The following is a 26,007-nucleotide window of genomic DNA, read 5'->3' on the forward strand; positions in this document are numbered from 1 at the left end:
GAGGTGCCCCTGGAGCAGCTTCTCATCGCTCTGGCTGCCACCAGGACCAGGGCCCCACTTGGAAGCACAGGTAGATCAGGGTGGGAAAGGAGTACTTCCCCAAGGGAGAGCATGGCTGAGTGACTAGTGTGGTCTCAGCACCTGTTGTGGAGAGGCAATGATGGGCTGTCCGAGCTCTGGTTGGGTTCTTGTCCCTGGGCCCCCTCACCCAGGGCTCGGGGCTGTGTGTGCGGTGGCTGCGGGTCCTCCCCGGCGCTGGCCAGGCAGGGCGGCCACAGCCCTCGAGCCAGGCAGCAGGATGGGCTGACTGTGGGACTGTGCTCTGCAGGGGGCACACACAGGGTTTCTAATTGGAGTCAGGCTCACTAATCTCTTTAGTTCGTTTGGCAAGTGGCAAGTGGGGATTAACCCTGCACCGGCCAGCCCAGCACCACCGGCAGCGGCTTCGCTAACGCTGCTGTGATTAGGGAAAGAAATTACTCCAGACCACTGACCAAATCATGCACACAGCTGGGGAGCTGTGGGGGCTGAGGGCTGCTGGCGAAGGGAGCTGCAGCAGTGATGCTGATCTCTGAGTTGGGCTGGACAGAGCTCCAAGGGTCACAGCTGCCCACTCGTGCATGGGGAGCAGGACAAGTGCCACGGCCTCGCTCAGCCCCTCTTCCCAGGCTTCTCTGGAAATGGAATGTGGAGCAGGAGCCATTGGGTAGTCAGGGAGCTGCTAGCCCTCACTGATCCATGTGCTGCCCACAGTGGTGAGGGGGGGCACTTGGTGTGGGATGTCTGCAGCCCCCAACTCTGCTCAGCAGCAGGACTGGATGGGGTATCTTGAGGCACATTCCCTCAGTTATGGATAGAGTCTCTTCCCATTTCTGCTGAGGGCCAGAGCCAGGGTGCCCGGTCTGGGGTGGGGATCCAATGTCCCTGCTGTGATGTGGCTTGGGCTGGCTTGCCTTGTGTCCACTTTCATCAAAAAAGAGATTTCCTTCTTTTCTTTTCAGTCGGCAGAATTCTTCGAAATGCTGGAAAAAATGCAGGTGAGCAGCACTGTGCATGCCAGTAATAGGAGGATATTCCCCTCAGCAGAGCCCATGAGGGCAGAGGCCCCACAGTACCTCCTACATTACCATGTTGGGAGGCTCATCCTGAGCACAGGCTCACTTGGGTCGGAGCTATCCCCATGTAGCAAAATACCCTCACGTTGGTGGGCCAGCCGCCTGTGTTGCTGAAAACATCTTAATTATTTGATCCATTCATTTTGTTCCAAACAGGCACCAAAACTGGAAGAACAGAGGTCTGGAAGCCAGAAACACAAGGTTGGTTGATTTTTGTTTCTTGTGGGGATCTCTTTGTGTGTCTCCCCACCCATCTCAGAGGTTTAATGTGATCATCAAAGACAGTCACTCAAAAGGCTGGAAAGGATTTAGATGTTATCTGAAAATAAGACACTGATTGAATTGCAAAGATGGGAATTCAGTGCCTGTAAATCCCTAATCCAGCTTTAAGTCCAGGCTGGTGCATTTCAGTGTCGAGCTGTGTAAAAGGGTTGGAAGTTGCACCAATAGTGGAACCCCCTTCAGACAGGACTCACCCTGCATTGCCACCTTCCTCTAGACCCTGAGCCTGGAGGGGCCCCCCTGGGCAGCACAGGGGCACCACTCCAGGGCTCACCCTCCTTGCTGTGGCCTCACCTGACAGGAGCATTGCTCTCCATTCGCACCTCATGCAGGGCATGGGCTGGGAGGGACCAGGGCAGCGGGTGCTGGAGGTGCTCCCCAGGTTGTGTGTGCAAGGCTGGGGTGAGGAGATGGCTGGTGGGAAACACATGGTCACAGATGGTGTTTTGGTTCCTTTTTCCAGGAAGACTACATCCCATACCCCAGCATTGATGAGGTGGGTGCACTGAACCCCCCTGAGCACCTTCTGGGCTGGACTCGTTCCCCTGGTGCCAGGACTTGGGTCTGCTGCAGAAGGGGGCAGAACACGGGGCAATGAGCTCTGCACCCCACATCCACACCCCTGTCCTGCCTGACCCCTCGTGGCACATGTCTCTCCAGATCCTAGAGAAGGGCAGCCCATACCCATTGATCATCCTGCCCCAGTTTGGGGGGTACTGGATCGAAGACCCAGAAAACCTTGGCACACCCACCTCATCTGACAGCAGCATCTGCGAGGAGGAGGAGGAGAACCTCAGCCCCAGCACCTATGGCTACAAGCTGGAGTGCAAGGGAGAGGCCAGAGCCTACCGCAAGCATTTCCTGGGGAAGGTGGGTGCCCCCATCCCTCGGGGCTGAAAATGGGACACCCTTGCCCAAGAAAAAGTCTCCAGTTGTGAACAAAATGGGTAAATTTTGCAACTTCCTCCTTTGCAAGGAGTGGAGGCACCAACGGGTTCCCAGCATGGCAGTGATGGCCACACACAGAGCCTTCACCCCTGGCCCCACAGCCACAGGGATCCCACAGGGATCCTGGGACACCAGGCTCTGAGCCTCCTGTCTGTGGGGACCCTGAGCTTGACCAGATGCACAGGCCCAGCATGGCAGCCCCTGCCCTCTTGCTCACAGTCCTGTAATCCTCTTTGGCCCTCTGAACACACCAAGAGCAGGGTGCTGAACTCCACTGGCAGAGGGATTACAGCTCTGGTCCTGGCAAGGGGGTGAGAGTGTGTGCCCTGAGGGACGGGAGGGTTGCAGAGTGGCAGGTGAGTGTCCAGGCAGTGTCCTTGCCATTGGTAAGCTGCTTCCCTGCCACTAACATGCTGTTTTCTATTTTTAGGATCATTTAAATTTCTACTGTACAGCCAGCAGCCTCGGAAATCTGATCCTTTCTGTTAAATGTGAGGAGACAGATGGCACAGAATATTTAAGGGTTATACTCAGGTATGGGAAAAAATGCCTTGTTTAAAAAATATTCTCTCTTTGGGAGTCCCCGGTTTCTACAGCAAATGCTTGAGCCAGACTGTCAGCAGTGTGGAGGGGGTCAGGGTGGGATGGGAAGCAGTGGCAGCATCCTTGTGTTTCTGCACTGGGGCTGCCCAAACCTGATAATGAACATGAGACTTTGATCTGCTGCTAAACCCGCTGGAACTGAGTGTAAACCTCTGCGGGTTTAATCCTGCCTGGGATAACACCAGTCACATCTCTCGCCATCCCTCTGTAAGCTGACAGGACCCAGCATGTCTGAAGCATTTTGTCATTTCCCTCCAAACTATGAATATTTGAAGAGCTGCAGAGATGAGAAGACAAATTGAGCCTTTGCTCACTAACCAGGCCCAACAAATGCAGCACAACAGTGTTTCCCAACAGCCGGCACAGCTTTGCTGTAGACATTCCCTGACGTCTGTCTGCTCATTGTCCTTTCTTTGCTAGGTCTAAAGTGAAGACGTTGCACGAAAGGATCCCACTGGCAGGACTGAGCAAGCTTCCAAGTATCCCCCAGATTGCAAAGGTAAAATGCCCAGCTGGGCTGGGACACCTGCAGCAAAGCCTGTGCCACTGCACCTCAGGCAGCGTTGGGATGTGTTGGGTGGCGTTGGGATGTGTGAGGATGTGTTGGACAGCGTTGGGTAGTGCTGGGATGTGTGAGGATGTGTTGGACAGCATTGGGTGGCGTTGGGATGTGTGAGGATGTGTTGGACAGCGTTGGGTAGTGCTGGGATGTGTGAGGATGTGTTGGACAGCATTGGGTGGCGTTGGGATGTGTGAGGATGTGTTGGACAGCGTTGGGTAGTGCTGGGATGTGTGAGGATGTGTTGGACAGCATTGGGTGGTGTTGGGATGTGTGAGGATGTGTTGGGTGGTGTTGGGTGGTGTTGGGATGTGTGAGGATGTGTTGGGTGGTGTTGGGATGTGTGAGGATGTGTTGGGTGGTGTTGGGATGTGTGAGGATGTATTGGACAGCGTTGGGCAGCGTTGGGCAGCAATGCCTCGGCTCTCAGGTCAAGGGGCACTTGGGTGGTGCTATGTGCTGGCCCCACTGTTAGTTTCCTGCTGATCCCAGGCAGGTCACTGGTTGATATCTGGGAGAAGAGATGAGAAAGTGGCACCACCTTTGACCCACAGAGAGACCTGGGACTTGTCTTGCTGTATCCTCAGTTGGGTGCCAGCCAGGCCACGGGGCATCCCAGTGAGAGGATGTGAAGCAGGGAGCTCCTGTAATCAGATGCTGGATTTGGCTTCTTTGTAACACATTCATGGCCTTGCTGTGAAGTTTTGGCCAGGGACCCAGCACTGACTGCTCTTTCCTTTTGCCCACAGGCCTTCTGTGATGACGCCTCTGGGCTGAAGTTTAACCCGGTTCTCTACCCCAAGGTGAAGTAACCTGCCCAGCAGGGATGCTGAGAACCCCACCCAGGGCCACTGTGGAAAACTTTTGGCCTAATTATGTGGGAATTTGGCTTCTTTCCCCCTTCCACCCTCCTGGTGCTGCCCAGCCATTGTACCCTGCTGCAGCTCCAGCGGGCTCTCCCACCCCCACCACGAGGAGTGGTGTCACAGCCCCTGGGTTTGGTCTGTCAGCTTTTGAACTACCTGGTGAAACAATTGTTACTTTGCTTTCCTGCAGGCGTCCCAGATGATAGTGTCGTATGATGAACATGAGGTCAACAACACCTTCAAGTTTGGTGTGATCTATCAGAAGTTCAGGCAGGTGAGTTGCCCCCATGCCACTCTCGTGGAGCACATCCCTGCACCCCAGAGAGCCGTGTTTCATGGGCACAGACTCAACCCTATTGTTAATTCTGCCACATGCAGCACCTCTGTGTCCTCACTGACTGCGTTTCTTATTGCTCGGATGTTTTCCCTGCTCATTAAAAAATGATGTGACTGAAAAATCTCAGTATGGAAATCAGCCCACAAGCTGCTGTAGGGAAAAGCGGATGTGAAAATGGATTTTAGCAGGCATGGTATTTTAATCAGATATATGTTTAGACAGCAAAACAGCTATGTTTGTCTAGAGGGATTGTGGGCTCTGAAGACAGGCACTTGCTGAAAATGCTGTCATTAGCTGGGGGACTCAGGATGGGGAGTGCAGAGGCAGCTCACCCTCAGAACTCACCAAGAATTATTCTGACAGGCACTCTGATTATCTTACATGTTGCATTTTGGGTTTGATTGAGTGACTCATGCAAGGCCATAATTAGGGTCTCATTGTTTTGAAATACAGCATGTGGAGGGGGATTAGGGCTTGGATTTTCCAATGGAGGATTCACTTGTGTTTTGATATTTCCTGGACATTATCCTAAGGTCCTTGCTGTGGGTCAGAAGTAGCTCTCAGCAGCTTTACCCTGGAGTGTCCTGGGGGCCAAGCAGGCTGTGACAGCCCACAGACAGTGCTGGTGGCCAGTGGTTAGTGTGGGGGTGCCAGCTGGGGAGCAGAGGAGGGGAGCAGCCTGGAACAAGGTGGTCACACCCCAGGGACCCCGTGGATGGAGCAGGAGGTGGCAGGGGATGGACAGGCAGGGAGATGGGGGCTGTCAGCAGATGCACTCTGTGTTTTGCAGACCCAAGAGGAGGAGCTGTTTGGTAATAATGAAGAGAGCATTGCATTCAAGAACTTCCTAAGTTTTCTGGGAGACACCATAACACTCCAGGACTTCAAAGGGTAAGTTAGATAAAAAGGATGATTTTACAAATACATTAACAAGAAACCATGTCATATGTAAAAATATCTATGTGTGAGAACAGAAGTCATCTCTCTCCTGAGCGGGATATGCAGAGCAGAAGCAAATATAGCTTTGGCTTGTTTTTCAAAGCTGGAGGAGTTTTCAAAAAAAAAAAAATTGGAGCTGCCAAGAGAGAAAAACTTATTTTCCTGCAGATTTGAGGTCGTGCTAAAATCTGGCTCTGCTCAGCCATAGATGGAAGGAGCTGTGTGTGGAAATGTGCCGTGCCCAGTGTCACAGCTCAGCTGTGGGTGCCTCCAGGGCGGTCACTGCAGCAGCCCTGGTGTGGGCAGAGACCCCCCGCTGCTGGTGAGGGATGGTGAGGCCACTGGTGCCACAGCTGGTGCCCATGCTGTGGTCAGCCCTAGCTGACCGGCCCTGCTCTGTGTGCACCCTGTATTTCAGGCTGGTGATGGCAATGCTTGGTTAGAACATGTGACATGGTTTGTTCTTTCTGTTTGCTCACTTCTAGATAAAGATGAATGAGCTAGCCTGTTCCATCAGCCTGTCCCCTGACAGCCACTGGCACTCTCTGTGAGGCTTTCAATTAATATTTCTTCCTTTCTCTCTGCCTTTCCCTTCATCTCCAGTTTTCGAGGAGGCCTGGATGTCAGCCATGGGCAGACGGGAGCAGAGTCTGTGTACACGGTGTTCAGGGACAGGGAGATAATGTTTCATGTCTCTACAAAGCTGCCTTTTACCGAAGGAGACACACAACAAGTAAGAGAGATGAGTTTCCTTGCACAGAAGGGTCTGAGTGGGGATGCACTGACATTGGCCTGCCCAGTGCCCCAGCACCATGGCACCACAGAAGTGGTTGCTTGGCTTCCCAGCCCGGGGCTGGCATTTGCTTCCATGGGAGTGGAACCGCCTGGCATTACCGACCCAATGTTCTTCCTTCCTGCTTAGCTCCAGAGGAAGAGGCACATTGGCAATGACATTGTGGCAATTATCTTCCAAGAGGAGAACACGCCGTTTGTCCCAGACATGATTGCCTCCAACTTCCTGCACGCCTACATCGTGGTGCAGGTGGAGAACCCCGAGGGAGATAACACAGTGTACAAGGTGAGGGCAATCCCAATGTGGACGTGTCTGTTCTTGCTTCAGCATCTTTTGACAAGGGCATGGAGTGACAGGACAAGGGGGAATGGCTTCCCACTGACAGAAGGCAGGGTTAGATTAGAGATTAGAAGGAAATTCTTCCCCATGAGGGTGGTAAGGCCCTGGCACAGGTTGCCTAGAAAAGCTGTGGCTGCCCTATCCCTGGAATTGTTCAAGGCCAGGTTGGATGGGGCTTGGAGCAACCTGGGCTAGTGGAAAGTGTCTCTGCCCATGGCAGGGGGTGTGTGAATAGATGATCTTTAATATCCCTTCCAACCCAAACCATTCCATGAATCGATGATCTCAGACCAAATTCTGGAGGCAACTGCCCAGCACCTTCCCCATGCTCAGTGACACAACCAGAGTTAGGCCTGGCAGGCTCTCATAGCTTGTATTGAACACACATATGTATGCACACAGGTGTATTATGTATGCACACAGGTGTATTATGTATGCACTGTTATGTGATGTGTGTATACAGACATCTGTGTATAAAATGCTGTGTGTATGACAGCTCCTGTAACAGCTCATTTGTTAAAGAGTTTTGATGCTCCTCAGTGTTTGAATGTGCCTTGGAACAGCTCACATCCATCTGACACATCACCTGGGTGTAGGCAGCATAAACCCTGTTATCCTGCTGCACCCATGAGAATAATGTGTCTTTGGCTCTGCAGGTGTCAGTCACGGCCCGGGAAGATGTCCCCTCCTTCGGCCCAGCCCTGCCCAACCCGCCGGTGTTCCAGAAGGTAGGAGCTGAGGGAACCACCTTCCAAGCCATAAAGAAAGTAGATGTGTGTGTCCAAGATGTTTCCAAGCGTTTCCACCTTCTTGGGGAAAACATGACTTCTGGAATTGATGTGCATTGATCTTGGTTTCCAGTGAGGCCCTGGGATTTATGGTAGGGTGAGTGGCCGTGCACCAGTGCATGGCATCACCCATATGAGGCAGCAGGGGCGGCTCTGGTGCCAGGGCATCTGTGTGGGTGCAGGAGGGCACCCCAGGCCTGTCTGGGGTTTTCCACCAATGCTTCCACATCTAGAGGGGCTGTAGGGTGCTGTGAGCCCACGTTTTGGGTTGGTACAGCTCCAGGGATATGGGGAGTCTTACAACAGCAGGTGTTTCCCACCTTGGCTCTGTCCCTGCAGAGCCCTGAGTTCCGGGAGTTCCTGCTGACCAAGCTCATCAATGCCGAGAACGCCTGCTGCAAGTCTGACAAGTTTGCAAAGCTGGAGGTAATGCTGCCCGTGTGTCCCTGCCTGGCACCGTGCCAGGCGTGGGGAATTCCCCCATTCCTTCTCAAAGCCACCTGTCCCTGTTGAAATGGGTTGGCACTTGCAGGGACGAGTGACTGGAGTGTGATGGCCATGAGGCCTTGTGGGGCAGGCACTGCCCTCCAGGAGGGACAAGCCAGCTGAGCAGTGGGTCGGTGCCACTGCTGCTCCCTCAGGGCCCTGGCTGAGTCCCTTCTCATTCCCACAGGACCGCACACGGGCTGCCTTGTTGGACAACCTTCACGATGAGCTCCATGGGCACACGCAGACCATGCTGGGGCTGGGGCCCGAGGAGGACAAGCTGGAGAATGGGGGTCATGGAGGCTTTCTGGAGTCTTTCAAGGTAAAGCCCTGCCCTTGCCAGGAGCAAAGCTAAAATGCACCCAGGGCTGGCAAAGCACATGTTGGTGGGAGATGCAGATGAGCAGTGTTGGGGGACGGGAGGTGTCCCCTGAAGGTAGGGTGGTGGGAGGAGGTGGAGGCTCCTGCCACCACCACCCGAGCTGGCCCCAATGGGAGCAGATGCAGGGTGGTGTGGTCCCATTGTTGTTGGTGAGTGTCCCCGTTGTAGTGACCTCTCCAGAGCCCGTGAGCATCTCCTCCTCCACCAGTGTGCTGTGGCATTTCTCGTGTGTCCAGAGGGATGTCAGTCGAGGGCCAGCCCCCCATCACATGCTGTGCCTGCAGCCAGGCTCTGCTGGGACAGGGTGTGTCCTGCTCCTGTCACCAGTTGCTGGATGCTGCTATGGGACAGCAAGCAGGAGAGATTCCTGAGGTGACTACCAAGGGGGAGGTGGTGGTCATTATGCTTAAACCAGGAGATAGAATGAAAGGGGGGGTGGAGAGGGGAAGGGGTGCTGGATGTGCTGGAGGGACCGGGTGAGTGTGAGGTAGAGCAGATGGTGTGAGCTGGAGGAGAAGGAACAGAGGTAAAATGCTGTGGAGGAAACTCTGAGCAACCACTGGCAGTAGGGTCAGTGATTGGCTGGGCAGTGGGGACATCCCTCGAGATGGAGGGGCAGCACCTGAGTCTGGGGGAATGAGCCATTCCAGGTGTCTCTGGTGGGGCTGCCTTGTTGTGGGGACGGGGCTGACACAGAGTGGCCATCACTGTATGGGCAGGGGGGCTGTCCTGGCTGCCACTGTACTGGGACAGCTCCTGCAGTTACTTCGCAGACACAGTGATATCTATGGCCCAGAGAAGTGGGCTCTGGTGGATGAGTCGCCTCATCCTGCACCTGGAGGATGGGGCCATGGAGGAGGAGTGTTCACCTCCCCAGCCCCTACTGCAGTGTAAGGAGGCTCAGGTGTGTCCTGTTTCAGTGTGAGCCGTAGGGATGGAACTGCTGTGCAGTCAGTTGTACATCACAGCATCCACGCCAGGGGCTCAGCACTGAGGTTAAACAGTCATGCTTGGGCACGCTCTGTGTGTGTGAGGAGACAGACCATGCTCTCTTGGCATTGCAGGGAGTGCTGGGGTGGGAGGTGAGCCCCGTGGTCTGTGCTGGGCTGCGCCTGCCTGGCTGCCTCGGGCCCGCGCTGCTGGGCTGCCTGCTGGCTTATGTCCTGCACCAAGCCTTGTTGGAGTGACCAGGGAGATACAGACGGTACATGAGGGCTGCAAGGGGTGAGACCTGGTCCTCATGATACCTTTTTGCCCAATGCTTCACACCCACAACCCAGCTGGCAGCCCCATCCCCCTGGCCAGGAGACCAGGGGCCCACTCTCAGAGGTGAGTGGAGCCCATTTCTGCTGAGCCATGAGCGAGCGAGAGGTGCCTTTGCCTCTGCTGCAGGGAGAGGACCTGCTCTGTGGGGAGGGGGTGCTGGAGTGCCCCACAGAGCTCCCCAGCTCAGGGCAGGAGCCTGCAGGGTGTGAGCACCCACAGGCACTGCTTGGCAGCAAAGCAACTGGTCACTTTTACCTACAAACACTGTCAAATTATGTATAAATTGCTGCTGACCCAAATAAATCTGTTCTGATGGACTCTGGCTTGGTGTTTGTTATTGGATGTGTAGGAGGGGCTGTTGGGACTGTGGTCTCCAGCACTGAGGGCTCTGTGAGAGCTCAGGGCTGCAGCTCCCACTTACCCCAGTGTGGGTCTGCCTGCAGCTCTGGGACCCCAAGTGCCTGTGGATGCAGTGCTGGCACCTTCAGGAATCTGGCCCACAATGGCTCATTTCCTCTCTTTAGCCTGAGCTGGGATTCGGGCTGGAGGAGCAGCAGCCATGGCACAGTGATGGCACAGCACAGGGAATAGCTGCAAAGGGAACAGGGAAAGGTGACTGCTGTGAAGAGTGAGGGAAGGGGGCTGCTTGATGGGGAGATGTGAAGATCAAAGGGAGCAGGGAGAGTCTGCAGCTGCTGTGGGGCTACTGCTGTGGAGCTCAGCTCTGGTCTCTTCCAGAGGTGCATGAACCAAACCAGCAGCAGAGCTTCAGACTGAATGTATTCTCAAGCATTAGAGAACAGAAGCACTTTTGTGTGGCTGCAAAACCTCCAGCTCAGGAGCTGTTTTGGGGCAGGCTGGAGAGGTCCCTCAGTGCAGGAGAGGTGCAGGCAGGGCTGGAGGCTCTGCAGGATCTGTCCTCTCCAAGTCCAGGGAGAATCATGGGAGGTGTGCACACAAACATGGCTTATGATTCGCTTGTGGTCCCCATTCCTGCCAAGGGGTCTGGGACATTGGTCAGGCACAGGGCAGGAAGGTGGATGTGGGGCTTGTGTCTGCTGCTCCTGGTCCCATAGCTGCAGTCCTTGGTATCACGGAGCAATGGGGGAAAAATCTGATGTTGTGGTGGCTGTGGGGCTCCCCAAGGGTGGCCCACGCTCAACTGCACCTGCCAGGGCTGCTGCTGTCACCAGTGGGGTTGTTGGGGTGTGCTGGTTCTCGGCGAGGCCCAGACAGGTTACTCTCCCATGTACCTGGGGGAGACCTGGAGCTGAGGAGGGGTTCTGGGGCCAGCACCCCACAGAGTGGTGATGACCTGTTGTCCCCTGTCCCCTCTGCCACAGAGAGCCATCCGGGTGCGCAGCCACTCCATGGAGACGATGGTGGGCAGCCAGAAGAAGCACCACGGCAGTGGCATCCCGGGCAGCCTCAGCGGGGGCATCGCACACAACAGCGGCGAGGTGACCAAGACCACCTTCTCAGTGAGTGCAGCCACACGTCCCTCTGTCCTGCTGTCCCTCTGTCCCACTGTCCCTCCTCTGTCCAGCCCAGTGCAGCCCAGTGGGGCACTGTGCTGGCAGTCTGTCAGTCCCCTGCAGGGGCAGCAAGGGTAAAGGAGAGGAGAACACTTGAGTAGACCATGGGTTTGGGTGCCTTGTTCAAGTTGGGCTTGTTTTGTGGAAGAACCAAAGATGAGCTGTCTGAGATTTTCAGCCCCACAGCACAAAGGAGATAGAAAAGAAGTTCTGACATTACACATTTTCTAGATGTGTAGGCTGGGAATCGCAGGCAGCACAATTCTGTGCAGGCTGTTTAGTTTCTGAGCTCCCAGGAGGGAGCTGTGCTCTCCAACTCAGACTGTTCTCTGCTTTCAGCCCCCTGTACCAGCCACTGCTGCCAAGAACCAGTCCAGGAGCCCCATCAAGCGCCGGTCAGGGCTGTTCCCTCGCCTGCACACGACGTCGGAGAGCCAGGTGGAGAGCAGGACAAGGTGGTGAGTTTGTCATCGCTCTGTCACTAAGGTTAAAAGACCCTCTTGAGTGTTAAACATGAGAAAAGCTGTTGGTGGGTGCTAGAAACCTATCCCAGGGTGCAGCCCCTCCTTTTCACAGAACCAGCAACAAGAGCTGCTTCTGCTATGTTTGAGAAATTGCGCCTTGGATCCCTTCCCTCTGTTTTAAATCAAAGTGATGGTACCCGTAGAGCATCTGTCACTCTCACAGTTTATATTTGGTGTTGGGGAATATAATTTGACCATCCTTTTTAAGTCTCTTGTATAACTCATGCAACCTGTCTCTTTGTGCCCTCAGTGACAGTGTTTCTGGAGCCCAGAAGACACCAGATTTGGGACATTCTTCCCAAGAGATGAAGTCTGAAACCTCGTCCAACCCTAGCTCCCCTGAAATATGCCCCAACAAAGACAGGTGAGCCAGGAGGAATCCATCCTTCTCCTACCACAGACATCAGGGACTTTGTCAAACAAAATCATCGCCAGGTTTTACTATAAAAAAGTTTGATACTAAGGGGAGAAAAGATTCTTGTGATTCATGAACACAGCTCCCTTATGGTCTTTACAAAGAAGAGCCAGGAGCAGTATCTGACAGAGGCTGCCCAAATCCTCAGGGCACAGGAGCTGGGGAGGCTGCAGTACCTGTCCCTCCGTGCCAAGGGGAAGTCAGCTGCACCCTGGGCTTCCTGCTGGGCCACCCACCCACCACCTTACCCCACGCCTTTGGATGTGGTTATGTACAGAAGCAACCCGAAAGGTTCATCCCTACAGCAGCACTTTGCTCCAGGGGTGGCAGGAGGGTCTGTCCCGCTGTCCCAGCCCAAGGGACATCCTTCCCCAGTGACAGCCTCGCGCCCTTCCTTCCGTCCCGCCTCTCCCTAGGCCATTTATCAAGCTGAAAGAGAACGGGCGGTCGAACATCTCCCGTTCCTCCTCCAGCACCAGCAGCTTCAGCAGCACGGCGGGGGAGAGCGAGACCCTGGAGGAGTATGACAGCGTGGTAGGCACCAAACCCACCCCTGACACACTCCACGTGTCCCTTGGCTCCCTGCTGCCTCCTGACCCCTGGGTGGTCTCTGTGGGGGGAAGTGTCCACTAGGCCCCCAGGTGCTTCCTCACCACTGGAGGGGCTTAATCCCATCCCTGGGTGTGGGGAGGAGGAGGGCTGGGATGCCTGGTGGGACATGAGGGTGTTATGGCTGCCCCAACCCTGGAAGTGTTCAAGGGCAGGGCTTGGAGCAGCCTGGTCTAGCGTTCTTGCCTGTGGCAGGGAGGATGTGACTAGATGGTCTTTGAGGTCCCTTCCACCCCAACCCATTCTGTGATTCTGTGACAGCCCAGTGAACCCTGGGGTGCCCTGGGCACTGCTCAGTGTGCCCGGGCTGGGAGGTTGCTCCACCAGGACAAGCTTTCCCACCAGCAGCTGGTGGCAGGCCTGCAATGGGCAGGGGTGCAGTGGGGCATCAGCAGGGTGTGGGGGGAAGAGCTGGCTGCAGGAAAAGCCATGTCCCATCTCTCTGAGCAGGGAAGCCAGCCCTCCACTGCATCGCCATTCAAGCAGGACGTGTTTGTCTACAGCACTTCATCTGGCAGTGAGAGCCCCAGCGCAGGAGCCATGGCAACCCCTGTCATCATGAGCAGGAGCCCCACAGGTGGGTTGCAGGAGGGCTGGTGGGAGGCTTTGCCTCTGACTTCGCCCCTGGAGCCCCTGGAAGCCCCCAGGTTCCTGTAGTGGTGGGTTGGAATGGGCTCCATGGCTCTGGGATGGAGGAGCCCCCTCCCAGCCTTGCCCAGGTGCCAGGGTGAAGCAGCAGCCACGCTCACCTTGGCAGGATGGGCATCCACAGGGTGCAAGGCAGCTCCCATCCTGACAGGGCTGTTCTGTAGAGATGGTCCCATGTGCTCTAGTTCTGTATTTCCACGGGGAACTATTTCCCTCTCAATTAGAGCACAGAGGTGGCTCTTACTGTGGCTTTCCTCCCTCTGTCTCCCCTGACAGGCATGTGCAGTAGTCGTGGAAACCCACTGGCTCCAGGGGCCGAGCCACAACTCACAATTATTTAATCAACAAGCAGCTTCCCATGGTCTTGGCTCTGTTCCCCTCCTGCCAACCCGCTCACCAACTCCATCCATTTCAGTTGGACAGTTTGCACGATGAGGTGCAATTCAACACCAGGAATGGCCCTTTGCAGTGCATTCTGTGGTGATGGTGTGGTGAGCTGGGGGATGGCCACAGTCACCCCTCTCCTGCAGACACCCGTGGCTCTGATTCCTTGAGCCACAGAGAGCCTGCCACAAGGCACCACCATCCACATGGAAACACACATTGTCAGCTGAGGAGCTGTTTGTGGAACAAATGCAGCCCAACAGCTCCATAACTGGGAGCACTGTTGGCAAAGCGAGGCTGCGGAGCATGGGCAGGCTTTTCATGTCTCAGCACCCCACAGGTCCTCCTCCTTGTTTTCATTAGTAATTTTCTGAACTCTTAAACCAGCCCCTTTGAATGTTTAAAGTGTTTATTTTGTATTTTTCCTGCCAAGAACATGAAAATCCACCCATACATTAAACGGATCAGTCATTCCTTGTAGCCTTTTCAGTGGCATTTCCAGGAGGAAGACTGAAATGTAATTAAGCCTCAATTTGTTCCACCACAAACATTTAATGTACAGCTTTTGCCAAACATCCAGCCAAGACAGACTAAACATTGGTAGCACTCCTGATAGTCTGCTGAAGTGCCTGGCGGGGTGAGTGCAGCCAGCACTACAGTAAATATTTTTGTTCACAGTTTATTATTTTCATTCCTTGTTTTTTCCCTCCCTCCAGCAGATGTAAAGAACAGAAACTCTCCAAGGTCCAACCTGAAGTTTCGCTTTGACAAGCTGAGCCACGGCAGCTCCAACACAGTACGTGCCAGGGCTCTTACTGGTGGGGTGCTGCACGGGCACATCCTCCCTGCCTGGCATGGGGGGTCTGGGCTCTGGGGGAGGCTCTGGGGCCCATGAGGGATTGGAAGGGAGGGAAGGGATTTTGTGATTTCTTGCCCCTTCGTTTGCAACCCACCCCATGTTCTGTTCTTTCACGTAGAGCCACTAGCAGGAGGAGGTAATGAACTCGTCACAGGTGAGTGTTGGTGTTGTGCTGCTGTGCAAAAAGGCTCATCTCTGCAGGGAGGACGAGTTTTTCTGCACTGTCCTCTGGGCACTGGGGGTGGAAAGGCAGAGCAGGTCCATTCCAAAAACCCAAGGGGAATGGCAGATTCACAGGGTGGATTTCATGGGCAGAGGTGAAGGGAATGTGGTGGGAGTCACCCGGGCTCCTTCTCTGCTGTGAAATCAGGGGTGTCATTAGGAACTCTCAAGTTGAGCAGAAGAGCCCACAGAATTTGAAATGAGAGGAGTTTCCATTTCTGAAAGCATGGGTCTCAAAAAGCCAGGATTTTCACCCCATCACAGAGTTTCCTTCTTCCCCAGCCTGGGAGTGGCAGGTGGCCTGGTGCTTTGGGGATGGGCACTGCCCTGGCTTCAGCTCCCTCCCTGGGACAGGTGCTGCACAACCATCACCACAGGGGTGGGAATATTCTGCTTCCACAGTCTCTGACACTTTTATCCTTTTCTTCTTTGCAGAGAATTTTTGTTTCAACAAAGGGAAAACTCTTCAACACCCCATGGGACCCCACGTGCCCCAGCCGTGGGCAGTGAGGTGCCCACACCTGCCTCCCGCCTGCCCGCTGCGCCGGGAAGGAGCTCTCACCTTACCACAGTCCTGCCCTGACAGGGACCAGCCACCTTCCCCCCGCTGTACCCCTGCCCAGCACACGCCCTGTGCCCCCAGCTCTGCCTGTGGGAGGGGATGTGTCTTTAACTGTGCCACACACACGTGTGGCCAGGGCCGTGACCCCTCCAGGTGCTGTGCTGGGTCACCCTGTGGGCACCCACATGTGCTGTGGCTGGTGGGCACCATCCACTCCCCCCTCCCTGGGCTGCCTGCCAGCTCCTCTTGGGCAGAGGGCCAGCAGGACAGACCCCCATGCAGTTCAGTTCCCTCCATGCTATATTTGCAGTTATCAGTGGGGAAGCAGGTCTTATATTTGTTTTTTGAGGGGTAGGGGGTCAGGGCAAAGTAAGTTAGTGGCCCCAGGACAGTTCCCTTTCTGCCATCATTTTCTGTCACTCCTCTCTGGGGCCAACAGGGTAAAACAGGGTAAAATGTCCCCCCAGCACAAGGTTTGCAGTGCCTCTCCAGCCACCCCCAGCTGTCTCCCCCCCAGTTCCTACCCACACCCCAAAACTCTTAGGGCAGAGCAATCCCCTTACTCCACACTTGCTCGTTTCTTGCACAAGAGGTGGGTGAGCAAACTGGCCCAGGGAGCGGAGCTGGGGGCCAAGGCCAGCTCATCCTCCCTGGGCAGGTTTGGCCTCCCTGCTTTGTCCCTGCCTGACACTGAGCACAGGCCTGGGAAAGGTGACCCAAAGCTAAAGCTGTGGTGTGTCTGAGTACTAGAACTGGAACCAGAGGGAATTTACCCAGTGGGCTCTGCTTTGCCCCATGGCTTGGATCACCAGGCAAGCAAATGCATAAAACTCCAGTGATCTGGGTGGCATTAGGCTGCTCCAGCCCTTGGAGAGTCTGTCCTGCTGCTTTTGAGTGAGCTCTTGTTACTCTGAAAGATGAGGATTATGGATTCTGCAAGGTGACTTTCCTGTAATGCCCTTTCCCAAAAAATACCTCTCTCAACAGGCCAAGAAATCCTTTTGCTCTTTTTATGGAACTTCTTCTGAAGTTTCCTGAAGCCTGTCCACGAATTTCACATTGCTCATAGATTTCCCTCACCCATTTTCTGGAGGACAGGCCATGATGCTGCAGAGATGCTCCCCTGCCCCCCTCAGCCTGTGACCTTTGGAAAACCCCATGAAATCAAGTTCTCAGTCTCAAGTGAACACAGTTCTGCGAATTTGTGATTCCTACTGAAAACAGGACTTTGAGTGCCAGTCACCTTCACACAGCCAGTGCCCCAAGAGCAACAAAGTACCTGCCAGCCTGTGTCAGGAGGCGGGTGCAGAGTTGTGCTCCTGGAGCAGCCCAGGGCAGCTGCCATGGCTGGGGCTGCTCCTGTTCCCCTCTCTCTGGGGCAAGTGCTTGTAGGATCCAACCATCACCTCCCCTCCTCCCCATCACCTCCCCAGGCCAGAGACCAGCCAAGGCAAGCTGAACCAGCTCTGCTTACCCTGGCTCTGCAGGGAGATCTCTCCAACAGCCTTACGATCCGGTTCACAGAGGTGCTCCCCTCGTGCTGGAATTGGTATGTGTGGAAAGGCTGTAGCTCTGATGGGAGATGAACCAGGTTAGAGAAGGAGAACATGTTGTGAAAAGGGAGGGAGCTGTTTCACTGGCACTAAGCTCTGTGTAGAACCAGTAAATCCCAGTAACCCCCATGGGGATGCTCCCTCCTGCTCCCAGCCAGTTGCATTTCAATAGAGTTTAAAGCTTGAGTTTCCTTTGGAAGAGAAGTGTGTGGTGTGCTCAGCCCAGGCCGTAGCTGTAGGTGCCTCTTTGCTGTTCAGCACTTGCCTGATGATGCTTTAGTAGCACTTTCAAAACCATCCCCAGTTCTCTTAGAAGCTTTGCTCTGGTTTCCTGAAGCCTCACAGTGAAACGCTGAGTGATGCAATGACTCCGAGGGTCTGCTCTGGGTTTGCTTTTTCCTCTGAGAAGTCGCTCGGTTCTGTAGACTTTGTCATTCCTGTGGGTGTTGATCTCTGTGAGATCTTTCAGCAGACGATTCAGTGGCTACTGTCAGCTGGTTTGTCATTCTTGGTTGCTTTGTTGTTGTGGTTTTTTTCACTTGAAACTGTGACTTTCCTTTCTGACCCAGATTGATTTGGGAATGGGACTGACAGGCAGGACAGTGTGAAGCCTTAGGGAGAGGTGCAGTGTGTTGGACTTGTCTTTCCCATGGCAGTGGGGCCGGGAGCTGGGGTCTGGCATGAGGTTTGCCAGCAGCTCCTATGGGATCTGGGACATTTTCAGCAGCACACACTCCTCCCCCCTGCTGTAAAACCTGCTGTACATCCTTACCAGCAGCTGGACTTTGGATGCTCTCGTCCTGGCCAGGCTTTGGCATGGTCCTGCCTGTGCTGGCCCATGCCTCCCAGCCTGGAATGTCCCAGACTGTCCTGTGGTTCTGGGGTCTGAGCAGCGGTTTATTACACCCCAGGGACTTTTGCACTTCCAGCAGTGGGTGAAGGTGTTCCTGTATATATTTTGCAAAATGTTTTGTGCTTATAAGTGACACATACACATCTATACATATATAAAAGGGATTTTTATATATATATATATACATACATATATATATATGTATATAAAAGAAAGAGTCCTTAACTGACACTAGAATTACTGTGCAGTGCATTTTCCTTTCTGATCCCACTGTTTCCATGCACACAACTTCTGCCACACTTGGGAGTGACTTTGCAGAGGGAGCAGAAGGGGTTCAGAAGCACATTGGGGGATGATGGGAGAGTTCCCACTGTGTAGGGAGGCCTCCCTTGTCACAGGGTCTGCTCCCCTTCCCACTGGAGTTTCAGTCTCCCACTTGCTCCTGCTGGACCCGGGCTGACACCTGGCTCAGACCAGCGCCTGGGCTCGGTGAGAGGCAGCAGCAGGTTAGGTGCAGGTCCACAGGTCCAGCACTGGTGCCACCAGCTCCAAGTCCTCATGCAGAGCAGGGGGGGACCCTCTCCCCTCCACCAGCATCACCTGCATCAGCCCTGGAGCTGGTGTGCAGCTAAGGGTTGGCAGCAAGCTGCCACTCTGGCTTGGCTTCCATTCAGGAGAGCACTTGGCATGCACTTGCATCCTCTTGAAACCTCACTGAGCCAAGCACAGGGTGCACACCTAAGCACAACACAGAAGTGCTTTTTCCTGGGTGAAGTGGGGGAACCTAAGCACAAACTCAGTTTCTTTCCAGAGTTTTGAGGGTCTTGAGAATGGCGGGTGAAGGGGCCAGGATACGTCTCTGCCGTGAATGGGCTGTACCGAGGGCTGGGATCTCTTGGCTGTGGGAGGTGCAGCTCCCAAAACCAGGGCAGAGCCCAGCACCTCTGCGGGTCCCACCTGCACTCTCACTGCTCTGCTGATGCTCCAGCCTCCCCCCGAGCTGGCTGGGGCTGTCCCAGTCCCCCAGCATGCTTTTGTCAATGAATGTAGCACTGCGGATGTCCTGCGGGATTTGTATGAGAGAATGTGCAGAGAGTTTATAGAGGGAAAATAAATCTTGAAGAAATGTACCTGATAAAGTTTATTTTTGATGTAGAGAGGTGGTGCTTTGTAGTTCCTAGTGACCTATGTCTGTTGTAAATAATGTATATTTAATTTATTGCTATGGTAGCAGATTGTATTTGTTATGTATAAAACTAAAGGTTCAAAAATGTATATTTTGTTGCTTAAATGTGTATTTGCAAAATTCACAATAAATAACATATTTTGTGTCCATATGTGTACTCCATGTGTGTGTCCATATAGTGACAGCTTTAGAGGAACTCTTTGAGAGCATTCCTATGAAAAGCAGGTGAGGACATGGAGCGGGGCTGAGCTGGGGCTGGTGGGAGCCTGGCAGAGCTCACGTGAAGTCAGACACTGAGGCACTGGAAGCAGAGAAGTATTGGAGCACAGGGAGGTGTAAATAGGGACATCTGTGCTGGTGCTCCCCAGACTAAGGCTGGAGCAGCAGAGGAGGAGCAGGGCTACTCTTTTGCAAACACGTGGCCATTTAACCAAGGCAACTGTTCTGTTTGAATTGAAATTGGTGCCCTATAAAGCTCCATATAAAATGGTCCCTGTCAGCAGCCAGCCCATGTGATGAAGAATATAAAGAGGCAGCAATTCTGTCTAAGCCAAGAGTTTACCTCAGCCCATCAGGCTCCAGCAGCGCCGCTGTCTCTGGACATCCCCAGGGGGCTAACAAGGAAATTGGATTTTCTGTCTCCAGCTCCTCAGGCTCCTTTAAAATCCACCTAATTTCCCAGATTTCTTCCTCCCAGGGCACTAAGAAAAGAGCTGTACTGTTTGGAGGTGGCATGTCTGGCACGTCTTTGTGGACCTGCTTCTGCTGCACCCCATCCCCAGGGACATGCCTGCAGTCATGGGAGGGTTCTGCTGAGGGAGGGCTGATTACACTGCAAGGGCTCCACTCCTGTGTCTCCATCACTAAACCAAAGCAAATACAGCTTTACATGCTCCTGTCCGAGCATATCCTGTCAGTCTTACAAAAAATACAATCCCAAGGCCACACCATTCCCTTCTCCTCACACTGGGACTCTCTGTCCCAGCCAAAGAAGCCACTGGCACAAAGCATGAGTGGGTTCCTTCATCATCTCATCCTCTCATCTCATCTCCGTGTCCCTGGGGGTTCCTTCAGCCCCCCCAGCCCTGCAGTCACTGCCCACAACTCTTACTGCAATAATAGATTTAATTGGACAGCATTTGGGTTGCCCAGAGAAGTAGTGGATGATCCATCCCTGGAAAGATTGGAGGGGGGCTCTGAGCAACCTGATCTGGTTGAAGATATCCCTGCCCATGGCGAGGGGTTGGAGTGGGTGACCTTTAAGGGGCTTTTCCAGCCCAAATTATTCTGTGATTCCATGATTTCCTTCCCATCACACTGACTGTTGCCTTGGAAATCATTGCAAATCTAAAAGCTTTGGGAAATGCACACAGGGAACTGACTGCATGTGTCCTCAACCCTGGGAAGTGCTAAAGAGCATCCCAAGGCTCTGGAGGGCAAAAGGGAGTCAGCCAAGTGGCCCAATTAACCTGCTGTCAAGGGCTATTCGAGGCACCTGGGCCCCCAGTGAGGTTGGGTAGGAGGAGTCTGGGGGGTGACTGGTCTTTGCTTGGTTTTCAGGCTGGGTTTCTGTCACATTTTATCTGTCTAGGTGTAGCAAGGCTCTGTCACCCCAGTAAAGTGCTCCTGACGTGGTAAGTCATTCTTTTTTTTTCTTACCAGGGGTTAGTGTAAAAGGCTGCTGTGGGAGAACCTGAGCAGCTGGGTGGGTACAGCACAGCAAGCACAGCCTGTCTGGTACAACAGGCAGCAGCTACATGGTGCAGAGTTACTGACAGGTCCTCGTGTTCAGAGCAGGACCGACCTCGAGAGGTTTAAAAAGTTCAGCTTTAAAACTAAGTAGTGTGAAACAATGTTGACAGATAAACAAGCAGTTTAGACATATGATTTAAAGGATTTAACAGAAATCTCTTCTAGACCTGGCAGATGGGCAAGTTGGGAATTAACGATTGAGTATTCCAGCCAGAACTTGGAAAGTTTCCCAAAGAATCTGGAATCTAAAATTTGGTGGGAGGGAGAATCAAATTCTTCAGACAACTGGAAAACAACTCCAAGCAGGCTTCTCAGACAGAATTGCTTCACTTGCTTTTATGGTTTAAACAAACCTTGTGTTGTGGAAACAACCACCTAAATCCAGGTTTTAGAGGATTTGGGGATGGTAATTGAGTTGTTTGCTTCTATAGAGGAGATGGACTAAATTGTTAAATAATGTGCTTGAGAGCACTCAGCTGCTGTGATGGTTATTGGGTGAAACACAAACCCAAACTGCAGACCCTGATCCTGAGAGGTCACAGAGCACTGCCTGGTCCTAGTTTGGGGGTTATTTTAGGATTTCTTCTAGCTTAGCTGGGGAACCTGCTTCAGCTCAGCACTAGAGGAGTTAAGACACTCATCATAATTTATTCCAGCAGTAGCTGCAATTACGATCTGCTGTGTACACAATTTTACAGCTCAGCCTTATTCCACATAGTTTTGAACTTTAGATGCTCCAATCAGGATCCCAATTCTCTTAGGTCTGTCTATAGCCAGACATTCATGATGAGTGGCACTTTAAAACTCTGCTGCTTTCCCTTTTATTACAAACTACAGAGGATCCAATCAAGCCTGAATCCAGGCTTAAGAGACAAATGTAAATAATCATTTCGGCATTTATCTACTAGAGGTTTATTCTTAGATTACTTACTGAATTAAGATAGTTTCTTTGCACATGCCACTGCCTACAGGCTCGAAGCAACTCTCCTACCTGGAAAGGATCTTTCTCTGGGCTTTACAAGACGTTACCAGTTTTTTTGGAGTCTTTCACTCTCTTGGTTCCACGTTCCACAGCCCCAAGAGCAGAGTCCCCCCACAGCTTCTGCCAGCGACCTGCAGCTGTGCACAGCTTGGCTGCTGCTCGGTGCTCACCTGCTTGGAGGCTGGGGATGACAGGAGGATGATTTTACTGCCTGAGCACCTTCTCTGCCTCCTGTAGGGATGCTCACTCTGTTACAGACTGCTGGGCCTGATCACAGAGGAGAGGCATTTGATCATTCAGTGACAGGAGCATCTGCAGACATGAAGACACCAACCCCAATTAAAAGTGGTTGGATGTTCTAAGGCTGTTCCATCTTCAGAGCTTATCAGATCTGGCAGGGCAGCGTGGAGCAGCTATTAGGGAAGCTGATAAGCCCTTGTCTGCCTCTTTAATGAAAGTCTGGAGGAACCAGATAATCATGCTGAATAGTGCTCAGTGGAAAACTTCCTGAATGTAATTTATCAAGTAATTTTCTAGGCAGTGTAGGAGAGTAGAATGAAGAATGAAATCACAGAATGGTTTGGGCTGGGAGGGAAGTTTAAAAATCACCTACTCCCTGGGCATGGGCAGGGACACCTTCCACTACACAAGGGTGCTAAAAGCCTTATCCAAACTGGCCTTGAACACTTCCAGGGATGGGGCATTGGGTATCTCTGTGAAGTTACTGGTCCAGATCCAGCTCTGAAAATGGTTCTGTGCAGCTTAACCAATTGTAGCACCCTATAAAATCAGATTCAGTCTTAATATTTAAATTCGTGATTAGCAACAAGAAAATCCAATTTAGGGGTTTTTTATGCCTGTGGACTCTTGATACAATATGAAAAACCTATTCACAGCAGCTGTTTACCACAGTCACTTGTCTGTGTGGTTGGATGCAGCGGAGTCTCTGAGGATGAGGTGTGCATTCCCGGGGCCCCACAGCAGTCTGGGACTACAAATCCCTGGGAGAGCTTGAAATGACATAGAGAAGAATAACAGCACTCCCTGGTTGCATACTTTTGATATTTATAGCCAGACTTACCCTTCAGTTGTTTTTTTTTATATAATAATGGATGTTTATTTCTCTTGTCTGTTACATCCCATCTCAGAACCTGTATGAATTCATGGCAAACACAGAGTGAAGCTGATGTACTTTCTTTGTAAAATTAGCAGGTTTTGGTGCTTGTGGGTGTCTCAAGCATACAATTCAGTGTGCTGTTGAGCTACTGAAAATGTAATTTCTTCAGTGTTTAATTTCAATAGAGACTGAGTTCCCACGTGAGTGGGGAAGAATTTTACAGTTTCATTCCTTGGAGCTGCTGAACTCAGAGGTTTCCTCTTTTCTACAGAAGGTGGCACTGGAAATGCAGGAATGAAGCATAATCCTCTGCTTGCCTTTACAAGTAGGCTTGTGTCTTGTCAGAGGGTGTCTCACCTTCAGAAACAGGAGAGTTCCCCCTTTCTCAGTCACAAAGGTCCCATTCTGCCTCTTTATTTATCAGGTGACTAGCATTGACTTGGGAGGGAATTCCTGATGTGCAGGGTGTGCTCTGGGTCCCAGCCCAGCAGCGTTGTGGCTGCCAGGTCTGTGCAGTGCAGGGTTTGTCCAGCCTGTACCCCCAGAGCTCTGAACGAGCCACAGATGCTGATGGAAGTTACCACAGAACGTACTGAAAATGTGTCTGAGCCCCACAGATGAAGTGGGGTCTGGGGATTGTCAGAATTGTTCAGGATAGTGAGACACAGCCTGGGGGCTGACAAGCACCATCTTTCCAGTTCCTCTTGGTGCTGGTGAGGAGCTGCTGGGGGGCTGCACTGGGATTAGTGCTGTGCTGGGGGCACTGGTAGCCCTGGCCAAGCGACCAAGGGGCATCTCCTCCTCACTGGGTGGATCCCTGGGTGAAGGTTCTTCTCAGAGCTGCCCCTCCAATGTGCAGGACCTGAGGGCAGCTCCCCACAGGCAGGGTGAGCTCCTTCAGCTGATCCGAGCTCTGCAAACGGGAGGAAGGTGATGTGCCACAGACCCGGAGCCTCGGGGATGTGTTGGCTCCGCGGGAGCCACCGAGTGGCAGCGTTGCCTCAGCAGAGATGCACTGGATCAGAAAATGAAATCTGAGCATGCCATGGGACACAGATTCTGAAGGTAACCTAAAAATAAATAAATGTATGTAGTTGTAGGAGCTTAGCGTTTACATGCTTGACGAAAATGGGAAAATCTTTGTTTTGCAGTGTTGGAAGTGCTGCAGGACACCTCAGATTCATGCCCCAGAGCAGCCACTGCTCGGGGACAAGAGCAGCTGCTGTTGGGAGAAGTTCAGCTGCAAAAGGTGCATTTGTGTTCATCGTGTTATTATTGGTTTTGTTACAACTTTTGAAAAGAATTTTTGTCCTAATGAGAAGAAATTAATTAGGCTTGCTAGAAGTTCTTCCTGTGTTACCTCATGTCCTGTCTCAGGCAGAGCTGACCATGGCCTTGGCTGATGGGATACAGAGGGAAGGTCACTGAATAGTTTTGAACTTCAATAATGCCAAGCACAGGTTTGGCCAAGGCTTGTGACCTGGTTGAAGAGCTGCCAGTTCCCTGTCTTACAACCAGTGCCACAGTCTTTAATTCCCAGGGTGTTTCTGGCTGTTTTGTGTGTTCAGTAGGAGAGGAAAGTTTGGAAAGGAAAACTAATGGATCTGTCTCTGTGCATGCCTAATCCTGAGACTTACAAGAAAAACCTCTGTGAAGTGCTGTAGGACTGTGTTGTACCCACTGATCATCTCCCCTTGAATTCCTCCCCACAGTGCACGTTCTGCCTCCGCTTCCAATTTCCATTAAGTTCTTTCTGGGAAAGGTCCCCACACCTCCTGGGCTGCTACAGAAACTTCTTCCTTTACCCTCAACCCCACTTCCCTTCTGTTACCTGAAGTCAGAAGCTGGCTGTGATCTGGAGGGTAGAAATGGCCCCTTTGGGACACTCCAGTCGTGCCTCTTACTGTCCAACAGGGACTGTGCTGCTCTGCTTTGCTCTGCTTCTCTGTCTGGATTTTGGGTGCAGAAGTAGGAACTGGGCTGTATCTGCTGTGCTCTGTTATCCCTCTGTTTGCTTTGCTTGAAGCCTTCCTGGAGGAATTATTTATTAAACGAATTAAATGTGTTGGGAATAACACACAGTTGTTCATAATTGTTGTGTAAACTCAATGGTGTTTCACCGGCACCAGTGGGGATTTCTACCACATCACTCACACAGTGCTGTGGCTGAAGAGAGTGCTCTGGGAGGTGGTTCTGCTGCTGAAGACAGGACCATATTCATTGACAAGCAGAATTAATTTGTTGGGTTCTGTTTGCATGGATTTTGCAGGAGTAAAATCCCACTTGTTTTCCATTTCTGCACCATAAGAAGGGTATTGATTTTTCTTCACTTCTGATTGTTCACTTTACTGGATTGCTTTTAAATAGTCGACAGAGATCATTTGTTTTCCTCCCCCAACATATTTTACAAGGTGCCCTCCCTGTTTTATTTGTGTATTTTGGGGGGGTTTCCACAGTTACACATCACACTGATCACCTTCTGCACACTGCAGCCCAGGCAGGAGGGGGGAAACTCTTTTTCCCACGGGGTTTTTCCTCCTTCCTGCCTTCTCTCCAGCAGCTTCAGCACCTGCATTTCACCTTCCTGACTTGGAAGTTGGGGCTGAGGCTCAGAAAACCTCTGAGCCAAAGATCAGAACAGGCCAAAGAAATAACATGGCCAAGGATAAATCAGTAGAGTTGCAAGAGGTGCTGGTTAGTGACAGGGCACTGGGAGTCACTGGTGTTTGTCATTGTGGGAGTGTGAATAAGGGGTGATGAGCTCGTCAGGGGAGTGGGAAGGATCCTTCCAACCCAACAGACAAAAAAAAAGAGGGAATCTCTGGTCACCTCTTCAATGCAGAACTGCCCCAGCACAACACATATCAGCCCCTCTTTAAGGTGCAGTACCTGTCCCAACCCCAGAGCTGTCTGTGGCACAGAAGGAAGGGCTGTCTGAGGGCTGTGCAACAGGAGCAGACACCCAGTCTGATTTTGGTTTGAAGTTTAGTGTTAGAGGAAACCCCAGCTGGCCCTCAGCAAAGGAAGGGTGTGCAGCTCAGTGGCAGTGCTGGTTTGAATGGACTCACATATTGTACAGGTACTTTAGTTTATTTTTCTTTTT

The 26,007-nt window shown here is 52.5% G+C and overlaps 1 protein-coding gene across 17 annotated transcripts in view; it reads left to right on the forward strand.

Annotated features, from left to right (window-relative positions):
- Positions 1-19,202, forward strand: part of RAP1GAP2 (RAP1 GTPase activating protein 2) — a 57,720-nt gene extending 38,518 nt beyond the window's left edge. For 7 of the 17 annotated variants that reach the window (XM_064678189.1, XM_064678202.1, XM_064678197.1 and 4 more), the window contains 22 exons: positions 1,002-1,037; positions 1,272-1,316; positions 1,861-1,893; positions 2,058-2,267; positions 2,776-2,879; positions 3,369-3,447; positions 4,257-4,310; positions 4,564-4,647; positions 5,501-5,601; positions 6,253-6,382; positions 6,572-6,727; positions 7,438-7,509; positions 7,909-7,995; positions 8,243-8,377; positions 11,047-11,184; positions 11,578-11,696; positions 12,013-12,126; positions 12,594-12,711; positions 13,237-13,363; positions 14,535-14,614; positions 14,796-14,831; positions 15,335-19,202. In XM_064678189.1, the coding sequence (XP_064534259.1) occupies positions 1,002-1,037; positions 1,272-1,316; positions 1,861-1,893; positions 2,058-2,267; positions 2,776-2,879; positions 3,369-3,447; positions 4,257-4,310; positions 4,564-4,647; positions 5,501-5,601; positions 6,253-6,382; positions 6,572-6,727; positions 7,438-7,509; positions 7,909-7,995; positions 8,243-8,377; positions 11,047-11,184; positions 11,578-11,696; positions 12,013-12,126; positions 12,594-12,711; positions 13,237-13,363; positions 14,535-14,614; positions 14,796-14,804 (2,031 nt within the window). In that variant the 3' untranslated portion in view covers positions 14,805-14,831; positions 15,335-19,202. The remainder of the gene's footprint in view (positions 1-1,001; positions 1,038-1,271; positions 1,317-1,860; positions 1,894-2,057; positions 2,268-2,775; positions 2,880-3,368; positions 3,448-4,256; positions 4,311-4,563; positions 4,648-5,500; positions 5,602-6,252; positions 6,383-6,571; positions 6,728-7,437; positions 7,510-7,908; positions 7,996-8,242; positions 8,378-11,046; positions 11,185-11,577; positions 11,697-12,012; positions 12,127-12,593; positions 12,712-13,236; positions 13,364-14,534; positions 14,615-14,795; positions 14,832-15,334) is intronic. The other 10 variants (XM_064678192.1, XM_064678204.1, XM_064678201.1 and 7 more) reach the window with 4 other exon arrangements.
- The last annotated feature ends 6,805 nt before the right edge of the window (positions 19,203-26,007 follow it).

The sequence above is a fragment of the Pseudopipra pipra genome, chromosome 21, assembly GCF_036250125.1.
Source record: "Pseudopipra pipra isolate bDixPip1 chromosome 21, bDixPip1.hap1, whole genome shotgun sequence".
In the NCBI taxonomy this organism is placed as follows: Eukaryota; Metazoa; Chordata; class Aves; order Passeriformes; family Pipridae; genus Pseudopipra; species Pseudopipra pipra.